The 22,512-nt window shown below is 46.5% G+C and overlaps 8 protein-coding genes across 8 annotated transcripts; 3 read left to right on the top strand and 5 right to left on the bottom strand.

Moving 5' to 3' along the window:
• Positions 1 to 1,517: 1,517 nt before the first annotated feature.
• On the bottom strand, positions 1,518 to 2,648 carry BGW36DRAFT_430414 (uncharacterized protein; the record flags this gene model as incomplete). The annotated part of the gene is made up of 1 exon (XM_046220840.1): positions 1,518 to 2,648. One exon carries the CDS (start codon positions 2,646 to 2,648, stop codon positions 1,518 to 1,520), a length of 1,131 nt encoding a protein of 376 aa, XP_046068532.1.
• Positions 2,649 to 3,125: 477 nt separating this feature from the next.
• On the bottom strand, positions 3,126 to 6,135 carry BGW36DRAFT_302076 (putative spindle pole body component; the record flags this gene model as incomplete). Its single annotated transcript, XM_046211747.1, has 2 exons — positions 3,126 to 4,906; positions 4,965 to 6,135. 2 exons carry the CDS (start codon positions 6,133 to 6,135, stop codon positions 3,126 to 3,128), a joined length of 2,952 nt encoding a protein of 983 aa, XP_046068531.1.
• Positions 6,136 to 7,227: 1,092 nt separating this feature from the next.
• BGW36DRAFT_302150 (putative bZIP transcription factor) lies at positions 7,228 to 8,757 on the bottom strand (the record flags this gene model as incomplete). Its single annotated transcript, XM_046211757.1, has 2 exons — positions 7,228 to 7,534; positions 7,595 to 8,757. The coding sequence occupies 2 exons, from the start codon at positions 8,755 to 8,757 to the stop codon at positions 7,228 to 7,230; spliced, it is 1,470 nt and encodes a 489-aa protein (XP_046068530.1).
• A 2,658-nt stretch (positions 8,758 to 11,415) lies between these two features.
• BGW36DRAFT_302760 (uncharacterized protein) lies at positions 11,416 to 11,976 on the bottom strand (the record flags this gene model as incomplete). The annotated part of the gene is made up of 1 exon (XM_046211823.1): positions 11,416 to 11,976. One exon carries the CDS (start codon positions 11,974 to 11,976, stop codon positions 11,416 to 11,418), a length of 561 nt encoding a protein of 186 aa, XP_046068529.1.
• A 494-nt stretch (positions 11,977 to 12,470) lies between these two features.
• Positions 12,471 to 13,662, top strand: BGW36DRAFT_301681 (putative arsenite translocating ATPase ArsA; the record flags this gene model as incomplete). Its single annotated transcript, XM_046211711.1, has 3 exons — positions 12,471 to 12,860; positions 12,963 to 13,552; positions 13,620 to 13,662. The coding sequence occupies 3 exons, from the start codon at positions 12,471 to 12,473 to the stop codon at positions 13,660 to 13,662; spliced, it is 1,023 nt and encodes a 340-aa protein (XP_046068528.1).
• A 3,005-nt stretch (positions 13,663 to 16,667) lies between these two features.
• On the top strand, positions 16,668 to 17,444 carry BGW36DRAFT_23992 (uncharacterized protein). Its single transcript, XM_046210014.1, has 3 exons — positions 16,668 to 16,906; positions 16,956 to 16,997; positions 17,058 to 17,444. The coding sequence occupies exons 1-3, from the start codon at positions 16,790 to 16,792 to the stop codon at positions 17,229 to 17,231; spliced, it is 333 nt and encodes a 110-aa protein (XP_046068527.1). The 5' UTR covers positions 16,668 to 16,789; the 3' UTR covers positions 17,232 to 17,444.
• A 1,802-nt stretch (positions 17,445 to 19,246) lies between these two features.
• Positions 19,247 to 20,687, bottom strand: BGW36DRAFT_302105 (putative eukaryotic translation initiation factor 3 subunit EifCe; the record flags this gene model as incomplete). Its single annotated transcript, XM_046211750.1, has 2 exons — positions 19,247 to 19,490; positions 19,543 to 20,687. The coding sequence occupies 2 exons, from the start codon at positions 20,685 to 20,687 to the stop codon at positions 19,247 to 19,249; spliced, it is 1,389 nt and encodes a 462-aa protein (XP_046068526.1).
• Positions 20,688 to 20,887: 200 nt separating this feature from the next.
• Positions 20,888 to 22,275, top strand: BGW36DRAFT_346534 (mitochondrial large subunit ribosomal protein-domain-containing protein). Its single transcript, XM_046213223.1, has 3 exons — positions 20,888 to 21,219; positions 21,285 to 21,700; positions 21,773 to 22,275. Exons 1-3 carry the CDS (start codon positions 21,072 to 21,074, stop codon positions 21,821 to 21,823), a joined length of 615 nt encoding a protein of 204 aa, XP_046068525.1. The 5' UTR covers positions 20,888 to 21,071; the 3' UTR covers positions 21,824 to 22,275.
• Positions 22,276 to 22,512: the final 237 nt, after the last annotated feature.

Below are 22,512 nucleotides of genomic sequence, written 5' to 3'. Positions count from 1 at the left end.
TGATTAAGAGCCACAATTTAACTTAAGAGTTATAAGCATCTTAAAAAGTCCCTGTTATTATATTAATAATCTTACTCATTTCTCCTAATGTCTTTCTTCTTTCTCTCTGCTTCTCTGTGTTATACGCATTTGACATTACTTTTCTTGCCTCTTGACACACCAGTATCCATGAAAACCATCACATAGCAGCAAAGCACAACAGCCACACATAAATATGAATAAACCAACTTCTTTCAAACAGGCAGATTCTGCAGGTGAGGGGAAAGCCGGGAGGACGGCTGAGGAAACAGTTAGTTATATTCAAAACATGGGCAACTATTTTCTTCGAAGGGGTGATACGCAAAAGGAAATTCTGCAATGTTAGTACCTATTTACCCATTCATTTAGGTAAAGGGTGTTCTATAATAAGCTAATTAAAAATCCCTTTAGTGAAACATGAAGAACAATTGAGAAAAGATAGAGAAGAGCAAAAAATGCGAGAAAGGAGAGAAGCGGAAGAAGGGCAGGAAGAATTGGCGAACGACGGGGCGAAAGGAAAGGCAAAAAAAGACCCCGAGCAAGCAGATACTGAGCAGGTGGATTTTGCCAGCAAGCCACTAAAAGCCATGCTTCCACCTGAGCAGGGAGTTGTGCGTTTTCAAAACCAGAACGAAGCAATGTTAAAAATTACGGATTATAGGATGGCAGTGGAAAAAGGTTCATGCCCATTCAGCCAAAGAAAAATAATTCTTGTGATAAGCTTACTGACAGTGTTTGTAGCAAAGCACGACAGAACAATAGGAAAGAGAAAAAGCCAAGATCGAGCAGATGAGTCAATATTGATGGTAACCGAAAAATGACACTGTTCAAATCAGCGAAAGAAGGAAATGCATCGTTGAACTATTTGACACAGCCTAGCCATTGCGTGGCTCTTTCTGGATATACCCGAGCTGATGGGACGTTATATTGCGAATTTCACGACTTCTATGCGGCCATCGGAAATTTTGATTGGACGTCAAGATTCACTAGATTCTGGAATATTCCTCATACCTTAACCATTATCTCAATTGTGGCTTTCTTCATAAAATATGTATTTCTTGGCCTACATGAAGATACAGCTCTCTAGCTTCATGGTTTGACCGTGTGATTCGACGATCAGGTTAGATTACAACCACAATGGGTTCCTGAAAACGAATCCTGGAACTGAGAATAGAAGAGATAGTCAGATGATAGTTTGAGGTTAGATTTGAGTCGTCTTTTCATGAGCAGAGATCTCATTCATGACAGGTAAAGCTTCGGCCCGTTTAAGGAGTGGTTTCTGAGGTTCTGAAGAATAATTCCTGTTCTCTTGCACCTCGTCTTATGTATGCACGTATTGTAAATTACTGTTCGTGGTACAATAACAATACTCTTCGCAATGGCCCAGTCTCTTCACCACAAATCAGGACGCGGTAGGTCTCAGCATTGAATTAATTCTAGCCTTCTTGAATAGGAGACAATCTTTGATACCCCGGGAGTGAGCAAGAATGCCGGCACACTCAATCACTATCGCTCTCACTACTGCTGGATATCTCCACCAACATCGTGCGGTTCTTCCTCTTCTTCCTAGCCGGGGCTTTCTTATTCTGATTCCCCTCTTTACCCTTATCCTTGGCCGACGATGCTTCCTCATCAATGTTCTCTAGAGCTGCACGAGGCTTTGTTGACCCAGCATCGTTTTTGCTAATCTTCCCAGACACCGACCACAAAACCAATTCGGCACGTTTTCTCTTTTCAAGCCTTTGCTTGAGATCCGGATCAGCATCCTCCAGTGCAACCCCGTCGTCAAAATTCTTGGCACCTGCATTCAGATTCCCCTTAAATCGACGAACAGCTTCATTATAGCTTTCCTTCGACGAGTCAGGTATCGAGGTTGACCCGGTATCAGCAGCCGAATCTTCACCCTGCTCAACTTGCTCTTGCACCTCATCAGACTTGATACCCTCCTGCGCATTTTTCCGCAGTCTTTGCCTCGCGCCTTCGCTTTTCAGCCCTTTCAAATACACGAAAAGTGCCCGATTATACTCCGCCGGAACATCATCTAAGGACAGAATCTTTTTGAGTAGTTGAGATTCTCGATTTTTTTGAAATTTCCATTCTGACCGGTTCTCGGAGTATTGTGAAAGATACGAAAGAACGGGTGTTTCATCCGTAGAGTTTGGTGTCGGTGTTTTGCGAGAGACCATTTCGCTTTCGCCGATATCTTTCTTCCGTCGTTGTTCCCGTTTCTCTCGTTTTCTCTGTTTCCGAACTTCTGGAGATATCTCCTCTTCCACATCCTCTGTTTCAATCTTACCCTGCGCGCCGTCTTGGTTTTGCGTGGCTGTAGCTGGTTCTGAAGATGCATCTTCCTCCGACGTCCCAACCTCCTTAGTATCATCGGCAAAAGAGACCGATTTCCTCCGCTGCGATTTTTTCAATTTCTTCGATTCCATTTTTCCTTCGTCATGTTCGTAATGTTCGTCGTCATCATCGAGTCGGCGCTTTTTTGATTTTTTCGTCTTTTTCACTTCGACTGTAGTGACTAATTCGCCGTCGTCGTTATCTAAAACTCGCTTTTGTTTCTTGGATTTTTTCTCTTTATTTTCGTTTTTGTTTTTGCGATCTTTGCTTGTGGTTTCTTGAGACATGATTATACTCTATTGAATACCCATGAATATGAGTACTTCAATTGAGGGAAACAGAATAAAAACGGGTTTGGTTGTCAAGAGAAACAATCGCGAAACTTTTTTTTCTCCGCAAGCTCGATAAAAAGTACTGCGGGTCAGGTTCCACAATGCGGTTCGGCTCTTGGCACGTATCATAGTATCTCGTCCACTTATCAATTGATCACTCAGATCTTTCAACATTGGAAGCTTGCTAGATACAGAATAGAAGTTTGACCTTGAAAAAGGCGGGAAATTGCGGATCGTCAATGATTCATATTTCTATTTCCTAACATTTATTTAAAAAGGGTATATTGCAAGACTGAATTTCAATGGCTCTATTGTAATAAGCTACACCCTACGCCCTTTTCCAATTGACCCCACCTTATGCACCTGAAAATCTATACAAGTCATCCCAGTAATACCGGAAAATGCGAAAGAAGCTGGTTATTGTTGTGTTGATCAGCCCTCAGCCATCTCGGTGGCTGCACCCTCTTGGGCGTCCTTGGCTGGATCGGTTTCTTTTCCTCCGTCCTTTTCATTTTGCGTGCTAGACGGTATTCCGCCCGCTTTACGACGTCGATCTTTGGAGGAAGAGTTCGTCGTAGTGGTGGTGGTGGTACGGCGTCGTCGCACAGGCTCGTATACGTCGTTGAAATTCATGACGACTCCGAGGAACCGCATGTCGATATCGGGCTGGTATGCGAGGTCGCCCAGTAAGACATTGAGACGGGCCTTGAAATCGACAGAAAGGTCACGGAGTCGGACTTGTAATGATGGGAGCATATGGTCCTCGGCAGAGAGTCCTCCTCCCTGGCTCAAAAGCGGAGACGGGGTGTCTGTAGATGTTGATTTCAAATGGCCCTGTGGCCGTCCAGCAGAAGCTAGTAGATCACGCTCAGTAACTCCCCAGAGACCCTGTGCAGTCCGGGTTTCGATCTTGGCACTCAGTTCCTGACGCCGTGTGAACTCGGCCACCGAAAAAGAATACAAGCCGTCCACAACGTCCTTATAAGCGAGCATAATCTTAAGAATCTGGTGTAGTTGGCTAAGGAAGCTCTCCTCTGGCTGTTTTCCAGATGTAGAGCTGCGGGAGGTAGAGGCTGTCCCGAGGAGACCCTTGTGAGTAATTGAATTGAGGTATTTGGTATGAGCTTCAATCAAGTCATCCAGTGTACAACCAGGTTTGGAAATCGCAGCTTGCAATTGGTCCCAACTAGCCTCAATCACCTCGAATAGGATATAGTATTGTAGCTGACAGACAAAGTGGATCATCTCCGCCATCGCACATCTTGCATGCTTCCAGTCAGGGCCAATCTTGTCTTCTACATTACCGAGGACTCCTCTCGCGCCCGTCATGCATCTGCGCCAGGTGCTTCCAAGAGCAAATTCCACTCGCTTCACTCGCCAGAGAAAGTTGAACACCTTGAGGTACTGTGTTGAGCCCCAGGGGGTGATCACTACATCAACAGGGGCGTCAATCTTATACTCAAGTGTAAAGCAATCCCATCCAATCTCGCCGTGGCTAAGTTCCAACATTCGTGCATCTAGACGTCGAAGAACATCAGGTGAATCAAACTGTGCATTCGAAGACCGAATTGCATGTTCTAATTGGGCTGTGAGTGTATGTCGATATTGTGAGTTGGCAGGACGGTCAAGGTTTGATGCAAGAGACTCCATAAGCAAGGCGATAAAATCGCCTTGTCCTAGTAGGAGATATTTTTTCAAAGCTCGCAGGTGTTCGAATAACTTGAATTTTGTATCCATTAGATGAATCAGACGCGCCATGGTAGTCTTGTAAGCTTCATCGATTGAAATTTCTAATGTTGCGGTGTCCCCGTAACGAAGCTCTTTAGACGCCTCTTTCGAATAAGCTTCCACCCAAGCCGAGTCGCCGCAGCCATACCGGATAAAGTTGAGAGACTTGCCGATCAGAAATACCTTTTTGGCAAAGTCTTGAGTGATGATACTAGGAATCATGTCTTCATCTAGTCTGTACTTGTCCTCCCACACGCTCGAGGCAATACGACGAGGATCTGTACTTGGCCTGAACTCAGGTTCTGTAACGAAAAATTCCTTGTACGGGTCAGAAAGCTCTCCATCATAAATCCATTGTCGCAACATGTCATAGAATGGACGGGTGACATGCGATAATAGCTTCTCTGCAAAATTTCCCACAAATGGATCACCGTGTGATGACGAGAAGCCGTGTACCAAAGATATTAACTGGCCGCCCTTTTTGCCTAATGCACAGTTAGTTTTGCGTCACCGAAGTGAAGTAACAATAGTAAATCATCCCACCTTTTGATTGTTCAACCATCATACTCATCAAACGTAACGCCATAGTAGCTTCTCTAGTCCATATCACACAGCGCTTCAGGGTTACAGCGCCTTTGACTAATCCTTTAGGGTCGGTTTGATCAGCCGCGGCCGTCAGAGCTCTTCGAATTTCTCCCTCTAAAGTAGCTACAAGACTCAGGTAAGATCGCAGTTCGTTGCCAATCGCCGCCCTAAGAGCCTGGCTTACAAGCCCACCTTCCGAACCGTCCACGAAAGACGATAGTCCTTTGTAAAGTAGACATGGTTCAGCAAGTGTGTGCAATAGCGATATCATCGGAATAGAAAGATTGGTCGGTAATTTCAGGACTGTCGCAGACGAAAACTCCACATTGGCTGAAGACAGACCTTGGAGAATATAGGGAAGATCTCGCAGCAGCGACGGCTCTGTCAATTTCGTTGACGTAGGATTCATTTCTTCCGCCTGCGGAAGAGTAGGTGACTGATGAACGACTGTCTCCTTGGCGACACTCGTCGTTCTTGACCGGCCTGTAGGACTAGTTCTATCATCTTCCAACATTGGCTGAATTCGCTGTTTCTGTTTTGCAGTTCTTATAGAGGGTCTCTTCTCTAGACGTTCTCCACGTTGTGAAACTGACGAGCTGATCGCAGGGCCATCATCATCTTCCGCCATCCTCATGCCTGTTCGCGTGTCTCTCGATCCTTTGAATATCATATTATCCAAATCTCCCTCGTTCATAAGCGGGCTTCGACTTCGGCCAACACCGTCTTCATCTGTGCCGTCTGACAACTTGAAAAGTAGATAAAGAATGGCCCACTTTTGGCTAAGAACAGGCTGGGTTAATAGTCGGGAATAAAGGTTGGAGAATCGCACAGCCTTGTCAGGGCTTGCGTTATCCCTGAGTAGCTTTCGTTTGATGAGATCAGAGGCGTTGTTGATGTTCTCGGCGGCCGAAGCGTCACCTTCTGCTCTAACCGTGTCCAAAATATGCCAAGCACGGTCGAGACGGTCTCGATGCCGGCGCTCCTCAGCTGCCGCAAGCGCATCTTCTTCATCGGCGGAATACTCGTCACCAAGGGCGGAGAAAGACATGGGTGGCAGAAGAGAATCGACAAGTTGAGACAAGGCATCATCAACACGGCGAGAGCGAGCCGGAGCCCGTCGAGCTGACATTGTCAAAAGGGTTTCTGTGAATATTCTAGTGCACTGAAGCAGGACGCGGCTCCTTCCAATGTATTCTTATGTAGCTTGCACGCTTAGTAGGGTCGTCGGTTGTTGGCGTCGCGGGGGCATTGCAATCTTGGTGATACAACGTTAAATGGATAAAATAAAATTGCATCTCGTGCCTCATATGTCGACAGAGACACAAGAGTAACCCCGAAGTGCAAGGTTTTTGAGTTCGGTTGCAGATTTGGCAATTGTTGTAGCTGGGTCAACATTGACCAGCTAGTCGCGGTGCGGGACGTGACGTTTGTATTGTTTGGCTTCGATAGCAATGGCGGGGGGCCACATCAACATGCACTTGTTATAGCAGCAAACCAATTTGATACGTTGATCTATGCTAAGCTTGATGAATATAAAATATGAAAAACGAACTGTTCGTTTACTAAGCTCATTCCTCTAGCAAGCTATCCGGTCTGAGAATATAGCTAATAATAATGGGTCAATCGAGACCAGGCGATATCCCACGCCGACTTCCGTTCATCTTGGACGAGAACAACAAACGAAATATAGCGTGGGATAGAAACTATCAAACATGAAAAAAATATGACCTTCCGGGGAGTAAAATAGAATCCGGAAAGAGGAACAACAGAAAAAAAAAAGTAGAAATAACGTCAAACCAAGTACAGCAAGATCCGCAACACCAGATAAAGCAAGCCATTCCGAAAAGATCGCCACCAAACCAAACCTAACCCGTAATAAAAAATACACGGAAAAAAGACATAACCCAGGCAAACGAGTAAAAGGGAAACTGCGCGCCTCGAGGTGAAAAAAAGATGTACATGCCCATATTCCAGTATCCGGTTTTGACCATGTCCATTTCCGTCCAAAGCATCATTAGAACTCCGCCCATGCCATGGCTTCAAGTGATGTCACAAGTTGAGGAAATTTCGACCGCCGTATCCAATAATGCAATAACGGAAGATAATAAGGGAAAGAACTTCCAGGTAAAAAAATTAGAGGAAGCCTTAGGGTTGAAAAAGGAATCGGACGGCGAAATGTGATATCTGTTTTGTTCGTAATACGTTATAACTTTGCGCGTTTTTATCTGCGCATGGCTTGGGCAGGAATTGCTGCTCCAGGTTGCATGGCCATAGTGTTTGCGATATTGTAGGGATGAGGATCAAAGCCCGCTGCCATGCCATTCATTATCAACGGGCCTAGACCTTGAGCTTGGGACACGGGACAGTCTTTATGAGCAAGTAAGAGTGTCTTTAGATTAACAATTTCTTCGCGAAGTTGGGTGACAGTTGCTGTAAGTGCATCGTTCTCTGTAGTGAATAATTCGACTTTTGCTTGTAAGTTGGCAAGCCACTGCTTTTTACGTTGACGACATTTAAGGGCCGCAACACTGAGTACGAATTCGATTAGCATAGTAATTCGAAGAAAATGAGGTTTTTTTTTAGCATACCGATTTCGTTCAAGGAAATTCTTTCGCTTCTCTTCATCAGTCATTTTCTTCGGATCCTTGGAGCCAAATTCGTCCTTGATATCTTCATCATCCGACTCCTCTTCTGGAGTAACTTCGAAGGGCGCGTTATTCGTCTTTGCTTTCTTATTTGGGCCCTTGGGCATATCCTCAGCTTTACGGCGTCCGTTTACCGATGCATTCGATTTAGTGGGAGGATTTTTCTTGCCCTTGGCTTTGGAAGCTGGCTTAGTCAGTTCGCCTTGAGTGTCGGATCCGTCGGCCGTCATCTCGCTGCTGATAGAATTATTGGCGTTTCGCGTCGACCGCTTGGCTTCGTCTGATGTCTTGTTCGGCACTGTGAATGCGTCGCTATTCGCTTGTCCGCCTTTGGCGAGCATAAAGAGACCGTTGGCGGCGTCGGCGGCGTCGTGGTGGGTGAATGGGTCAACGGCAGCTGGTTGCGAGGTCTTGTTATCCATGGTGGTGAGCTGCTCAGGTTCGCTGGTCGGATTTACATTGAAGCCGTTGCGCTTCGCAGCGCTGACGGCTGTGCGATGGAAATCGAGGGTGGAAGGAGTGGCGCCACCGCTTTGCAGCGAGTTGAGAAGACTCTGAGTATTGGGACTCGGGGCGGGGAACATGGAACCCCCACCACCAGGAGTCAGGCCTGTCCTCAGCGAGGACTCGTTGGGCGTTGGAAAGCCGCGTCCGATGCTGTCAAAGTAATCGGATCCGGTCGGGCCGGCCAGCATGGCAGGACTCAAAGGCCCTGCTCGCAACGAGTTGGGCCAGTTGTAACCAGCCGAGCTCGCACCAGGCAGAGCAGGCGAGGCGATGGATGCGACGGGCGGTAGGAGCGACTTGTTGGGAGTCTCCACGGGCGACGGGTTGCCAAACGACTGCTCGAAGGGATTAGGCTCGAGGGAAAAGGGGTTGTGGACGGAATTGAAGTAGTCGGGGGTGTCGCTGGCGCCAGAGGCAGCAGGGCGAGGCGGCGGAGGCAGCGATTGCGAGTCTTCTGCGCGCTTCTGGTCTTTGGAGTCGGTGGAGGGGTCTGCGATGACGTTAGAGGTAATTTTTTGAGGCCGTGGCAGGTAGGATGACTGGCAACACAAAGCAGTCAAAGCAGTCAACGCAGTGTCACAGGGCAACGATGCGGGCATGCAAGTAAATAGGAGGAGTAAATAATGCAGCGCCAAGCACAGACGTCGAGACTATGTCCTTTTAGGCGGTGGTGATTTTTGCGACGACGGGGATGCGATAGATGGGGAGGATTGGTTGATAAGGGTAATTGTGAGGTCATGCCGCGCAGACGTGAACCATATTGACTGGTGGCGGGCCCGCTAGGCCTCAAGGGGAGATGGTACAGAGGTAGGGGGAGCAGAAAAATAGGGAAAGCGCTGGCAGCCACAGAGCCGCCGAACAGATTTTTCTTTTCTCTTTTCTTTTCCTTTCTCTCTATAGGACTGACCTTCGGCTTTGATTGCGTTTTTCTTCGCATCCATGGCAGCGGCGGTTCTGCCTGGCGAACCCCTCGATGCGACGGCGGCGGACATGGTTCTGGGCGACGACGAGAGCGGACTGAGGTCTCGATGACCGGCACGACGCGTTGGCGGAAGCACACACGACCAGGGAAGAGGAATTAAAGCGATATAGGATTATCGAGGAGAAGAAGGGGAAAATAAGAACAGACCAGACAGTGCAAATCAGAGGTTGTTGCAGACAGTCTCGTTGTCGCAGGATGCAGACTGCGAGGCTCATGCGCTTTGGGTGGTGAATGAACGATTAATGTGATGATGCAGTACCAAGAACGGATTTGGGGGAAAGGAGAGAGGAGAGTGACGTAGCTGTTCTTAAAGGGTATTTGAGGGTGCGCTTGACTTGCAACGGGCCAGCCTGGTCTGGGCGAGTGGCCTGTCACTGGCCAGTCGGGGGCGAGAACCCACCGGGCCATTAATAATATTTAATAATTCATCCTTATTCCTGTCCTTGATATCTGGTTACGCTTATTCCTTGATGTCTCGCATAGGCGTATTCAATATTCTATTCCCTGTGAAAGGCTAGTTTGCGTATGATGTACTATTGTGATGCTTCTATCGTGTGCGAGGATTGAATATGAATATGAACATACATGAACATGAGGATGCTAATGCACTGAACCAGCCATTGCCCATTGCTCATGCCAGATCATTGGCTGGCAGCGGCAGGCCAACCACGAACGGGCCATCGGCCCAGAAGGATCTATCGTGCAGTACTCTTAATGTTATTCTACTATGCTGCTTGTTCTACTTATTCTACTCGTATTCTGCGTCCAATTGCTCAATATTCAACGGTGATTAGTCGCGCCCGTTGTTGTATGGTGATAGGATAGAGGGCGATAACAGGATGCCAGCTGGCAGATGCGATACTGACGCGTGAAGGATGAGATCACGGTGACGACGACAGGAATTTCGGTCGAAGCGAATGGCAAATGCGAGGGTGTGGGTGGGGCTCTGCCACTAAAAAGCCTATTAGCACCCTGCGGGTCGTGAATTTGGCCCATTCAACGCCTGTTGATTCCCCCTGCCAGCGGGGCAGCGGGTTGGCTACGGGGGGAACTGGTGCTCAGCTCCAGCCAATAGCGGACCAGAAACGCTCCAATACAGTCTAGTCCTACACCGGCGCGGCTGGCGACTGGCTGCCTGTGTATGGGGCTCCATGCACCACGCTGATTGGCGGTCTATCGATGACGCAATACCATTCTTCCTAGTCTTCCATGGTAAGAAGAACATCGACATGTACTACTAATTACTAGTTCCTGGTTCCTAGGAAGGACTGAGTTATTACATTCGCACATTATTATAACTGTTATTTGAACTGTGATCCAAGCTGTTCTCATGCATATAATACTTGTTCATTCGCTCGGAGTTTTTGTAGAACCCGCTAATCTCGAGGTGCAGAAAAACGCACATTAGTTTGATATATGAGGAGCGATGAGAGATCTGCATATGCTCGGATCCTTGGCGCTATCAATCACCTGTCAGCAGCCTGGAATGTAACCAGACTCGCACTACAGAACACCTAACTACCGATTGGTGCTTTGTTTCCCCTCTGCAGAGCTTCAACATGATTCGACTGGGGGCCATTAATAATTCCATGTCCAGCGTTTCAATATGTATGCACGGACGGCACGGCGCCGGTTACGACTGGCGAGATGAGCATGAATCAGTTGGCAGCCCCGCCACTTCGCCAATAGTACTAACTACTCAGTATGTTCATGACTGCTGGAGCATGTACACTTGAAGTAGCTTGCAGATGGCCATGGATTCTAGAAACGGCGGTCACTGGATGGCCCTAGAATAAGACCAAGAGTGAGGAAAGACAGAAGCGCCGAAAACGCCACGCAGACCGCTAATGCACCTTCATTAGCCATGTTGGAACCGACTTTACAGGACAACTTGAACAAACCTGGGGTTGGTGTGCGTGGGGTCTCGATCAGACTGATCTTTAAATCCACTCATACTTATAAGGCTTATCTAATTCATCAACCATATCCAACCCACGGTCGTACAATTTAGATTATATTGCCGTATAGACAGCGACGTAGTCTTTCATCAAGACACAATGGCCGACGTCACATACTTGACCTCTTTCTCAACTTTCCACAGGTTCACAGCGGATTTACCCGGGGTTTAGCCAGGTTATATATTACTCGATTACAAAAAGTCTGCAAAAGATTGACATCAGATACTGCCAACTAAGGATTTTATAGAAGAATAGGTTAAAATTATTGTGATTCTCGACTCCTCGCTGCTATCAAATCTACCCATTAGAGATCATTGTTAAGACCCACGATATGTTGAGTAACTCCAAGGTCCCAGAAGCACCGGAACATGATAATGCCGCCAGCCTTCTTGGCCTTCGACACCGCGCCCCCGAACAGTGAATTTGACCTCCACTTCTGGCCAAAAGCTCTCGATGCCCTGCGATTCAAACCACGGTCCAACCTCGAATCGAATCGACCAGTGCGTTTTCGCGTCCGCCTCAGGAAGGGATCCAAGTATAGTAGCAATATTCTCGGTCGAAGAGGACGACGGCACCCAATTCTTGATTCTTCCGTCAGAATCGGTCGTTGCATGGAACGTATCCCTGACCGCCGTACCTGAGAACAGTGACAAAGTGCATGGTAGATTCGCGGCGGGAGTGCCAGTTAAGGTATTGAGCACGTGGCAAGTAATTGGGTCTCGAGCCATCACGTTCAACGAGTTGTGAATGGTAAGGGCCGATGTAGATGTGGGACGATGCTCAATGGAGCCGGTGATTTGACGTTGGTATAGGGTAAGACGATCCTCGGTAATTCCTCGCTGCTTTTCGTGGAGAGCAGTTTCGTCGAAATTTTCCATGAGAGAAACGCCTATAGTGTTCTGTTTGCGTTCTGTTCGAAACACGTTTTCACTGCGGGGTTAGTAATAGATATACTCTGTTATCAGGTACGCAGGTATCGGAGACCGCCGCCCGCCATGAGCTTTGTGGGACTTTTCAGCGGAGCTCTGGGTTCGATGCAGCCTCAACCACCGAGGCCCTATGTAGAATCTAGATTATTAAAACATAAGTAAAGACGGGTTTAAGAAGGAGGGCAATGATGTAGCTGTAGAATGCAGTCAGTATCTGCGGAAGTCGCTCCCCACACTCCGTCCCACCACCAAGCTAACGCTGGCCTTTCCGGAAGCTTCGATGTGCCCAGACAAAGAACCTCAAGCAACAACAGAAAGCAAACAACGTTGTCCTCGACGCCGCTCGAAGATAACAACTTGTCAGCTCCGCTGCCATTCTATCGCTGCCTTGCAGTATCTTCTCGCAGACTCGACCGAACGCGTTGCAGCCTATCCGTTGCGCAATGTCCTCTACCGCTCTGGTTCACGACGACGAGGCCCTTGAGCCAACCCTTCAATCCATTCTCGACCAGAAAACGTTGCGATGGATCTTTGTTGGAGGTAAAGGTGGTGTTGGAAAGACAACAACGTCGTGCTCGCTCGCTATACAACTGTCCAAGGTCCGGAAATCCGTGCTTTTGATTTCGACCGACCCCGCGCACAATCTCAGCGATGCTTTCGGGCAAAAGTTTGGAAAGGAAGCCAGACTCGTCGATGGATTCACAAACTTGAGTGCGATGGAAATTGATCCCAATGGAAGCATTCAGGACCTGCTAGCAACAGGCGAGGAGGGCCAGGAGGATCCATTAGCGGGGCTTGGGATGGGTGGCATGATGCAAGACCTGGCTTTCAGCGTAAGTGATATATCACTGTTCTACAAGAATTATCTTTTGTTTGATTTGATGCTATGATTTTCGACTTTTTGTATATGACCTTCAGAGACTAACCTATCGCAGATTCCTGGTGTTGACGAAGCAATGTCGTTTGCCGAGGTCTTGAAACAAGTCAAGTCGCTGTCCTACGAGGTCATTGTGTTTGATACAGCACCAACCGGTCACACTCTTCGCTTCCTGCAGTTCCCTACAGTGTTGGAGAAGGCTCTTGCAAAATTATCTCAGCTTTCCAGCCAATTTGGACCAATGCTGAACTCCATACTCGGCTCTCGCGGTGGGCTTCCTGGGGGACAGAATCTCGATGAGCTGATGCAAAAGATGGAATCTCTTCGGGAGACTATCAGTGAAGTCAATACACAGTTCAAAAATGCAGACATGACTACATTCGTTTGCGTTTGCATTGCAGAATTCCTGTCGCTCTATGAAACCGAACGGATGATCCAGGAGCTGACCAGCTACTCTATTGACACACACACAATCGTCGTCAATCAGCTATTGTTCCCTAAGAATGACAACCCGTGTGAACAGTGTAACGCGCGGAGGAAGATGCAGAAGAAATATCTCGAGCAGATTGCGGAGCTATACGAAGACTTCAATGTTGTGAAGATGCCTCTGCTCGTGGAGGAAGTGCGAGGAAAGGAGAAACTAGAAAAGTTCGTTGCTTCTTATTATTTTATGCCATTTCATTGGAATGCCGATACTGATTTGCTTGATTTGCAGGTTCAGCGAGATGCTAGTGAAGCCTTACGTGCCACCAAATTAGAGGAACCGTTATTGACGATGTTGAAAATATTGAGAATGAGTTATGAGAATAGAAGTAATGAATATATCATTTGGTCACTAGTTTCAAACGACAAGTTTTGCTCCTTGTACTTAGTTGTGGAGTCTGAATAACTCAACACCGCCAACATAGGTTAGGATTTGACCTGTTTCCGCCGGCATGGAAATGTTACCGTATGAGCTCTTTCCTGAAACTCCACATTACATGCAACAGCAAATTTAAATATGTGAATGGAATAAACGACGATGATCATGGCTGAATCAGTGGGCGTACCCACGCCCAAATCACTCGGCTCTCTTCGATGTGCGCCTGATCCCGAAATCATCTTCATTTGTGAGGCGTGCGAGCCTGCCTCACTCTTGCCCTGAACAAGACCTATTCATCTTTAGGGTCATAAGTGCGCCACATGGTCCAAGCCCAAAGCCCCAAGCTTATCGAAGTCAAGTCTAAGCCTATCGAATCCCAAGCCTTGTATTATTCGAGGAACACAAGATATAAAAAAGAAAACATCCGAATCACTTATTGCTACTTCGAACCCAGTATAGCTGTGTGTGTGTGAGCAGCGGTCACCCTTGAGATGCACGTATAATATGGCTATATTGCTGAACAATCATGCCAGCTAGGTGAAATTTTGCCACTGCATATATGAAACATGTGTATAGTATAGCTGACTGCTATCGCATGGTCACAGTCTTCCCTACACTCTTACGCCTGGGTGAATACCCTAGCCGGTTTGCCCTTTCGCAGCGTCTGGATGCCGCATTACCTTGTTTATAGATGGTATCTGAACTGAGGTAAGTAACTGCAGTAGCTGCAAGATCCCGATCTGGACCAACCATCAATGGCAAATCAATAATAATAGCAAGGTTGAAAAAAGAAAAGAGCTGTTCGGACAGTTAATAAGCAGTCTTTCTACATTCGGAGCCATCTACATGTGGATATTGCCTCGCTCGGAACAAGTCACCGTATCGATTTGTACCCACCTTTTAACTCGCAGTCAATGGAGATCGTCACTTACCCTAAGTCAGACGAGGGTAATTTTATAGTTGATGTCGCATTCAAAGTGTTCTCGATAATTGATGCAGGGATCTATTGTTTCTAGAGTCTGTTTCAAGATGTGTGCATGCCTAGTAGAGAGAAGCAGTAGAAATTGGTTTTGATTATGTTTATGTTCAAACAGAGAGATATATTCCCCAAACCCTTTATGATCTTGTAAGCTTATGTTTGGGAGGAAAGGTTGCTGCTGATGTTCGTGATACTAATTGTGTATCAAGCCTTAGCCTTACTTTGGTTGCAGGCTTGGGGAAAAAGCAATTCTGTATCATTTTACATGAAATTCTGGAACTTCTGGCTTATCAATCAATGACAGCAAAGTATGTTCCCAGTTACAGGGCGTCTTATCTATTTCTGTGGCAATAGTCAACAGACGACGACTGATACAGATCGTGGATGTTGAGGCCACTGGAGTACATTTCACTTCAACCATGAATATTTTAACCAGGATGAGTGATCAAAATATTTAAGTTTCAGGCTTCTTGAGTTACTACCGATAGATACCGTGTGATACCAAGGCGTTGCCTCACTCATTCAAACTCTCCCTTCGAATAGGCCCTTAAATCCGTCGATCATGAGTATTCGGTTAGCTATAGAATCGATTACGAGGATATCCCGTCAGAGATCTAGCGACCCGGGCTAGTCCAATTTGAAGTATATTCAAGCCTGTTTTTGTTTTTTCTTTTTTCCAATTGCGTATTGGAGAAAAGAAATGTGCGTGCACGTATCCGGTTGTTTTCTAATGTTCCGCTGTTTTAATAAGCTATTGAAGCAACACCAACTCTTCACACATTGATGTTATCTAATTTATCACCATTAGACATTTCCAACTGGCACACAACAAGATTTTGAACGCCAACTACATACATGTACATATGTAGGCATGTACCAATCAGTTCAGGTGGGAGTTCCAGACCGCTTCTGAGGGGCAGAGCATTGCTTCCTGCACAGGAGAAAACCTGGCCCACCGGGGCTCAGGACTAGGTTCAACAAAGCAGAGATACGCGCATCTAGAAAGTCTGGTATTCCATCTAGAACGCCCGTTAAATTGAGCTGGGTTACAACTAATACCGATTATACAAATTTGGCGATCTGCAGACGGCCGAGTCCGGCAAGCTCTGTAGAGAAACAACAGGCGACGTACCTCGAACCTCGACACGACAAGCCTATTAGGTACTATTCCACCAAGTCAATGCGGTTAAGAGACTTCCACCGAGGACCCTTCGAGACCTGCGACTAGTTCTGGTGGTCTTTCTGGGGCCACGACAGCTCAAACCAGGCGCTGCATGCAGGACTGAAGTAGAATGATGACAAGCCAATTTTTCAAAAAGAGGAAAGGAAAGTCCCACCAGCTGCCGTGAAAGCAAAATAACTAACTGCGAGCACAATTTGAGAAGGATTGTTTTCCTCTACTTACATTCGCCGGAGAACAGTCAGCGGCCAGCCTCACTTTAATGTTTCCAAAGTGAGGCGACCACACCGTCTTTCCACCACTCCCGCCCCTCAACACGCAAAATTGTCAATGGCCCTAGCGTAATCTGTCAGGAGTTGACTACTATTCACTACGGTCTCAATTACGCTGGCCAATTGGCAGGCAGCTTGCGAAGAATCGCCGACGACGTACACATGCACAACATGACCATCCATCTATATCAAGGTTTACATATGGCGGGTACCTTTGCACGGACACGGATTAGTACGGTAATCAAAAGTAGTATATTAAGCGCCTTTCGACGAGGCCATTCCTGTTGCAAAGTGAACGGGCTGAATCTATGCACAGGCATAAAAGCCTACATACATATCCCGATATAACCTTCGTTGCCCCTTGATCTATTATGGGTGTCTCGTCCTTTTTGACTTTATCCACTTCCCAGCGCACCAATCCGCCCAAGGAAATTTCCGCCGTACTACTTTAGGACAATCCAGAACTTGAGAAGATACCAGTGGTATTGATGATTTGGTTCTGCCTCTTATGATACCATCTTGTCTGCTTCTTTTGACTGTTCTATCCTTGTCTACCTGCAACTATTATATTATCAAATATTGACTTGCGACCATGTCCCAAGAGCAGCAATATTGGCTTCCTGGCTTTGGTCTTTCTCGTCATATTGTTCTTGGACATATTCAGTACTTTCTCGGTCCAAACGCCTCCGTAAGGCCGTTTACATATCAGGTAAAAACACTTGGAGCCAGGAAAGGACTCATTGTTGACCTACCTAAAGGGTCGTGAAGGCTATTTAATCAATGGAATGCCTTTGACACGTGTAAGTACATACAAACAGCTTCATAACCAACGGCATAGATCACTCACCATCCTTGTGCAGGAGCAAATCAACGATCTGGCTGTGATGTCTCGGGAATACGAACGTCAAGAGGCCGCCAGAATGACCCATGCCGGCATGGAAAGCTCATCAGAACCATACATTAATGAACCAATTCCAGTGAGCCAGCGTCCTCGAAGACGGGTTCAACATTTCGATAACCGTCGAAACCGCTGAATGTACAGGAAATCCTTTAAGGAAGATAGGTGTGAATATCTGGTTATGCATGGTTCCTTCTAGAAAAAGGAGAAATGAATGAGAGAGGCCTGCATGTATATTTCTCGATCTCATTTCATTGGCACATCTTATTATCAATACGTAACAAGGGCGAGCTCTCTTGTTATTGTTATCTTTTTGCCGGGATCACAGTACCGCTGGCTTCTCCTGCATCGACGTGTCGAATTCAACAACCGACCGTCGCCAAGACCGAGTCGGTCCTGGCCATGCTCAATTGATGAACGGATGAAGTTATTAGTCTTCGACCGGGGCCTGCAGCAGCAAAAATCACTCATTTCAAGAGAGTAGGGTTATATATCGCCATATTTTTCGGGGGACTCTCTTCTAGTCGTTTAGGATCAATTGATACGTTAGGTGGCTGTCTGATTACTTGTGTATCATTTCGATGCTATGGTTATAGTCAGTACATCCTTTTTCTCTCTTTTTCCTTCAGTATCTTTCTATCAGCAATTCTACCCAATCCTTCTTATCATTTCATTGCAAAGCTACAATACCGGAGGTATGAAAAACCTCAAGACAAAGCACAAAACAACAAACAACAAAACTTCATGGCTGCAATGCAGCTTTTGCCCAAATACTGACTTCAGATGCTGATACAGCGCACTACCGTATATGATATCGTGACGAATTGGGTTGGCGTTGACAGGAATAAACCTGACAGTCTCGCCCAAAAAGCCTGCTAAGTTACATGAAAAACATGCATCACGACCAACAAAATCACGATAAAACAGTACTTTAATCCAAGAAAGTTATTAAAATAAACTAAATGGACTGGAGCGCCAGCCTCGTGCCCTTATCACGTTACCCTAGATGTATGTAACATCTTAGCGAGTCATGTGTTACTGCCGCTTTTGCGGATCCTTCTTCAGATAGCTCACCCACCCGCTGCTCACTCCAGCTCAGGCGGAATTCCGAATAGAGTAAAACATAGGGAGGGTGTGAATAGTAACAACTATATGTCTGATCACCTGCCGTACTTCTCCTTGGGTGTCTGGAATTACAACCCTTGCCGCTAGAAATGGCCCCCCTTCACCTCTTCCCCTCAGCTCTCTTCCTGCCGGAATCGAATTTAAGTACCGCCTCTATTGGCTATAAAGAGGCCTATTTCTCCCACTTATGGTTCCCTGTAGTCTCTGGAGCAATCATCATATGGTCCGTTTGTATTGGACTTTATTGTTCTCCAGTTGCGGGTGGAATACAGTTCCCTTGTCCGTAGAACGGGTGGAGTGAGGGATGCGAAGTAGCTCAGGACCTCGCATGAGAAGGGAAAGAACTCAAGTCGAGATTCGGGTTATGTATTAATCTGTTTCTTAAAGCGATTAACCCTGGCAGGCAATTCGATGATTGGACAGCAGTCGTAGGTAGATCGCGGTTGCTAACTGACTTCAAGCGTTCTTGATTATTGGATCTGACGTAGGGCTTCTTTTGTATTATTGCTACTACCAAGGACATCTGGAAGCTGTAATCTTTCTTCCCAACCACAATAATCTGCCTATCAATGTAGACCGTGTCTTTACGACAGGTTAATAAATGTATATCTTTCATAAAGACGCATCAACATGCAAAATCCATCATCGTCACTTATTCTACTGCTGCTTTGAATGATTCTCAATGAGTAAAAAACCACAGCTTTAACAGGAAATACTTCACGCCTTTTGGGCTTGCGTCAAAGACGGAGCAGAAAAGGAGAATGCTTCTGTCTAGCAAGCCTTTTTTTCCCCTGCAGAAAATATGCAAGCCCAAAAAATGAGATCAGACACAAGTGAAAGGGGAAAAAATTACAAAGAAAAGGAACTGAACCACCTGAACGCCTGCCTCATGCCTGAAGCCCCGAACTTAGTAAATGGTAGATTATAGACGCTTGCCGTCGATCAATAACCTTGGGACCTGAGAAACCGTCATTCAACTCGTATCATCGCCGCGTTTATTTTGCCACCGCCGCACTAGATGACGAGTCAGACTATAACAAAACAAAAGATAAAGAATATAGAATCTGAGACGAACCTCAAGACTTGGGTTCTGAAGAAAGCGCCCTTGGTCCTTTCAATAACTTGCTGATATACTGATTGAGGAGGATGGTTCATAACGACCGTTCCTTCTTTGTAATCAATCTTCGCGTCAACTCGGGTGTCACGAATGAGGTTGACTATCCATTTCTCGCCTTCATCTTGGTCCAGACCCAGTCGAGCAGATAGATCCCTATCAAAATATTAGAGGGCTCAATTCCTAATTCCATCTGAGTATTTCTTACTTGATATCTATACGTTGGTGGATCTTGCAGTAGCTCTCAGAAATCAAATGCCGAGCCGCATCAACGAATGCGTCCGCTGCCGAGACTAGGAAGAAGTCACTGCGCAAAACTTCTTCGGCCTCTCCCAATTTCTTCTGAGCCTCCTCAAAGTCAAATTTGACATAGAGAGCCTTGATGAAATCAGTAATAGGATCCGAGTATTCATAGTCCTCTTGACGAACGACGCGGATAAGGTCCTTCAATTGTTTCTGGTAGAGGCTGGTATTCTTGTGTGCGCGACCTCTGTTTGTAATGACTGCAGCTGCCAAGTACCTGAGGACCCAAGGGCAGTTTGTCTGGATGGTGTTGATGTAGGCGGGGGAGAAGAAGAGGTCGGTCAGAACGTCCCGAGCGGGGTCGTGATTGAAGTAGGGGAAGAGAGACCAGTGAATCAACCAGGTGCGGTGTTCCAACTGGCCGAGAGGATTGTTAAAAAGACGTGTTTCAATCAGATCTTTAACCTTCTGAACTTCCTCCATGGCGGCGTCCCAGCTGGTGGTCAGAATCTCGGAAGCAAATTTTCCCCATGTTGCGGATGCAACTTTGTCGTTATCGGTCGACAAGACACGGAACTGATACAAAAGCTCTGCTGCATTTCCGTAGCTGCCACAGCTGTACTGAAATCGGCCGTAGTCAAAAAGACTGTTGACCATTTCATTCGTAACACCATGCTGCTCCTCGAGGAATTTCAAGTTGGCAACCTTGTCGCTACGGAGGTTTCCAACCACAGCATCATCCTGCAGAAGATCCGTGATCTTCTCGCTCTCTTCTTGATATTTTTGCAACTTGGTGAGCACGTCCTCCCTCTTCTTGACAAACTCGTCTGGGATTGTGTCTGAATCGTTGATTTCCTGCCACAAGTTGGCGACGTAGTCGGTCATGTTGGTGTGCTTGAGGAGCTCATACTTGGCGCGCGTAATCTCCAAGTTGTCATCATCCTGTCCGCTGCTGAATTCTAGAAGGGGGAAAACCAGATGGCGGTCGAGGTATGGGATCAATTTGGGGAGCAGGTCGTAATCTTTAGCGATCTCTTCAGCGGTTTTGGGGGTGTGAGCAGCAGCGCCCTTTAGCAGGGTCTCTGCAGACGGAGGGGCGTTGTCCGCCATGGTGGAAGAATGGCAGTTTCGCAAAGAGCTAGACGGGGCAGCGGCGGTGGTTGAGGATACAGAAAATCAGCGGAGGAGGGGATCCAAATGCATCTTTCCAGTGTGCGGCACATTTTTAGTTACTGGCGAAAATGTGCCGCTAAGACCGATTCACCCTAGCGCGTTATGGCCACTATCCAGAGCGGGAAAAACTCCGCGTCCAAACCTGCTGCAAAGGCGACCGGTCGTAGCACGCTGATACTATCACTATCTGTCTGCGTTGTGTTGTCTCTTCTGTCCGTGTGTTTTGTCTGTTGAGCTAGAACAACCGCCTGCAGTAGAGGCCAGCTCTTGGACAGGACTCATCGTGGGCGATAACGAGCAATCTGCGAGCTTGCTTTCGCAATGGCTTCGCTAATGCAATCATCGGCTGTGCCGTCGACAATTCGGCATCAGCTATCCTCAATCACATCGACCATTTCTTCTTCGTCATCTTTTGGTAGTATAAGGGCGTTTTCATTGCTTTGCGGGTCGCAACGGCGAACCCAAACCTGTAAGTGTCCCCTGCAATTCGAACCCGTCGGAGTTTTGAATAAGCACGACATCTAACGACTTTAGACCCTCAAAAAAATAAGCACATCTATCTTAGCGTGTCCAGTCCAAAGTCGTTACCGTCTATCCAACAGTCGAGAACCTTTCTAGCAAAACTCGCCCGCAAGTTCCCGGCTACAGCTCACACCACACCACCAACCAACCCCGCGGACGTCGAAGTAGGACAAGCTCAAATCCCTCCCCTTCAGCTCACCAACCTTCCATACTTTGTACGCCGTACGCCGTCGAATCAACTTCCAGTCTATTTGGAAACCAAGGCTGGCGGCACGAAAAAATTGACGAAGATTCAGAAGACGGAAGGGGATTTGGAGGCCTTGAGGTCAGACCTTGCAAGAACTCTGGGTCTCGAGACTGGTGACCCTCGTGCTAAAAAGAGTCCTGAGGTGACTATAAACCCTACTAATGGTCATATTGTCGTCAAGGTATGTCTCCTATCTCGTCTACTGCCAACTTACTTTTCGATTAGAGCTAATTGTATTTTTTTCTTTTTATAGGGCTGGAGGAAACCAGAAATCCAGCAATTCCTCACTGAGCGAAATTTCTAAGATGAAAATCACGATGTGGTTTCATGGATCAATTGTACAGCGCAATAAATTATCACCTTGCATTACCACCTCTCTCTCACCTTTGACCTTGCCGTGTTCGCGCCTGTTTCCCGGTTAATGTGGCTCTTTGATCATCTCTGGCGTTACATGCATTTCGTGTGCTCTTTTTTGAACGCATTTTTTTATCTATGGAATGGGTTGTGCATGTGGGAATCGATTTCCTTTCCCCCTCTTCTCTATTAGCATCTCTTAATCTCTACGATTATCCTTTCTGCTTGCGATTCAGTTGTGCTTAAAAAGTTGTTTTTGAATTCTTCTTTTGAAGAAATAATTAATGTATATCACGCACTTAGCGAATTCTATCTCGCTCTTCCTATCTTCCAGCTGTAGGGGACTTTGATGTATACTAAGCATTAACGAAACAATATATTGAAGCGAAAGAGTAAACTTCTAGTAGACTTGTGTCATGTCCAGGTCATGTACAATAAAATTGAAGATAGTGAAGCTATATATGGACACGGTCAAGCGGTCATCATCTCCGGAGCGCCCAGACCCATCCTAAAAAACACCAAATTTTCAATATAACGATACAGTAAAGGTACAAGTATAATAATAATGTTCAATAAGTTAAGGTATCAATTCACTTCCATGTTCCAACATCTCGTACGGGAAAATAAAAAAATTTAGTC

Source organism: Talaromyces proteolyticus (genome assembly GCF_021365285.1).
Source record: "Talaromyces proteolyticus strain PMI_201 chromosome Unknown BGW36scaffold_10, whole genome shotgun sequence".
Lineage (NCBI taxonomy): Eukaryota > Fungi > Ascomycota > Eurotiomycetes > Eurotiales > Trichocomaceae > Talaromyces > Talaromyces proteolyticus.
This window is presented reverse-complemented; position numbering and strand designations above follow the sequence as displayed.

Excerpts from the sequence above, each read along its gene's own strand:
- BGW36DRAFT_23992 (XM_046210014.1), top strand. The coding sequence starts at position 16,790 with ATGTCCCAAGAGCAGCAATATTGGCTTCCTGGCTTTGGTCTTTCTCGT. Across the intron at positions 16,907-16,955 it reads TAAGGCCGTTTACATATCAG|GGTCGTGAAGGCTATTTAAT; the intron begins GTAAAAACACTT and ends ACCTACCTAAAG. Across the intron at positions 16,998-17,057 it reads ATGGAATGCCTTTGACACGT|GAGCAAATCAACGATCTGGC; the intron begins GTAAGTACATAC and ends ATCCTTGTGCAG.
- BGW36DRAFT_346534 (XM_046213223.1), top strand. The coding sequence starts at position 21,072 with ATGGCTTCGCTAATGCAATCATCGGCTGTGCCGTCGACAATTCGGCAT. Across the intron at positions 21,220-21,284 it reads GCAACGGCGAACCCAAACCT|ACCCTCAAAAAAATAAGCAC; the intron begins GTAAGTGTCCCC and ends TAACGACTTTAG. Across the intron at positions 21,701-21,772 it reads ATGGTCATATTGTCGTCAAG|GGCTGGAGGAAACCAGAAAT; the intron begins GTATGTCTCCTA and ends TTCTTTTTATAG.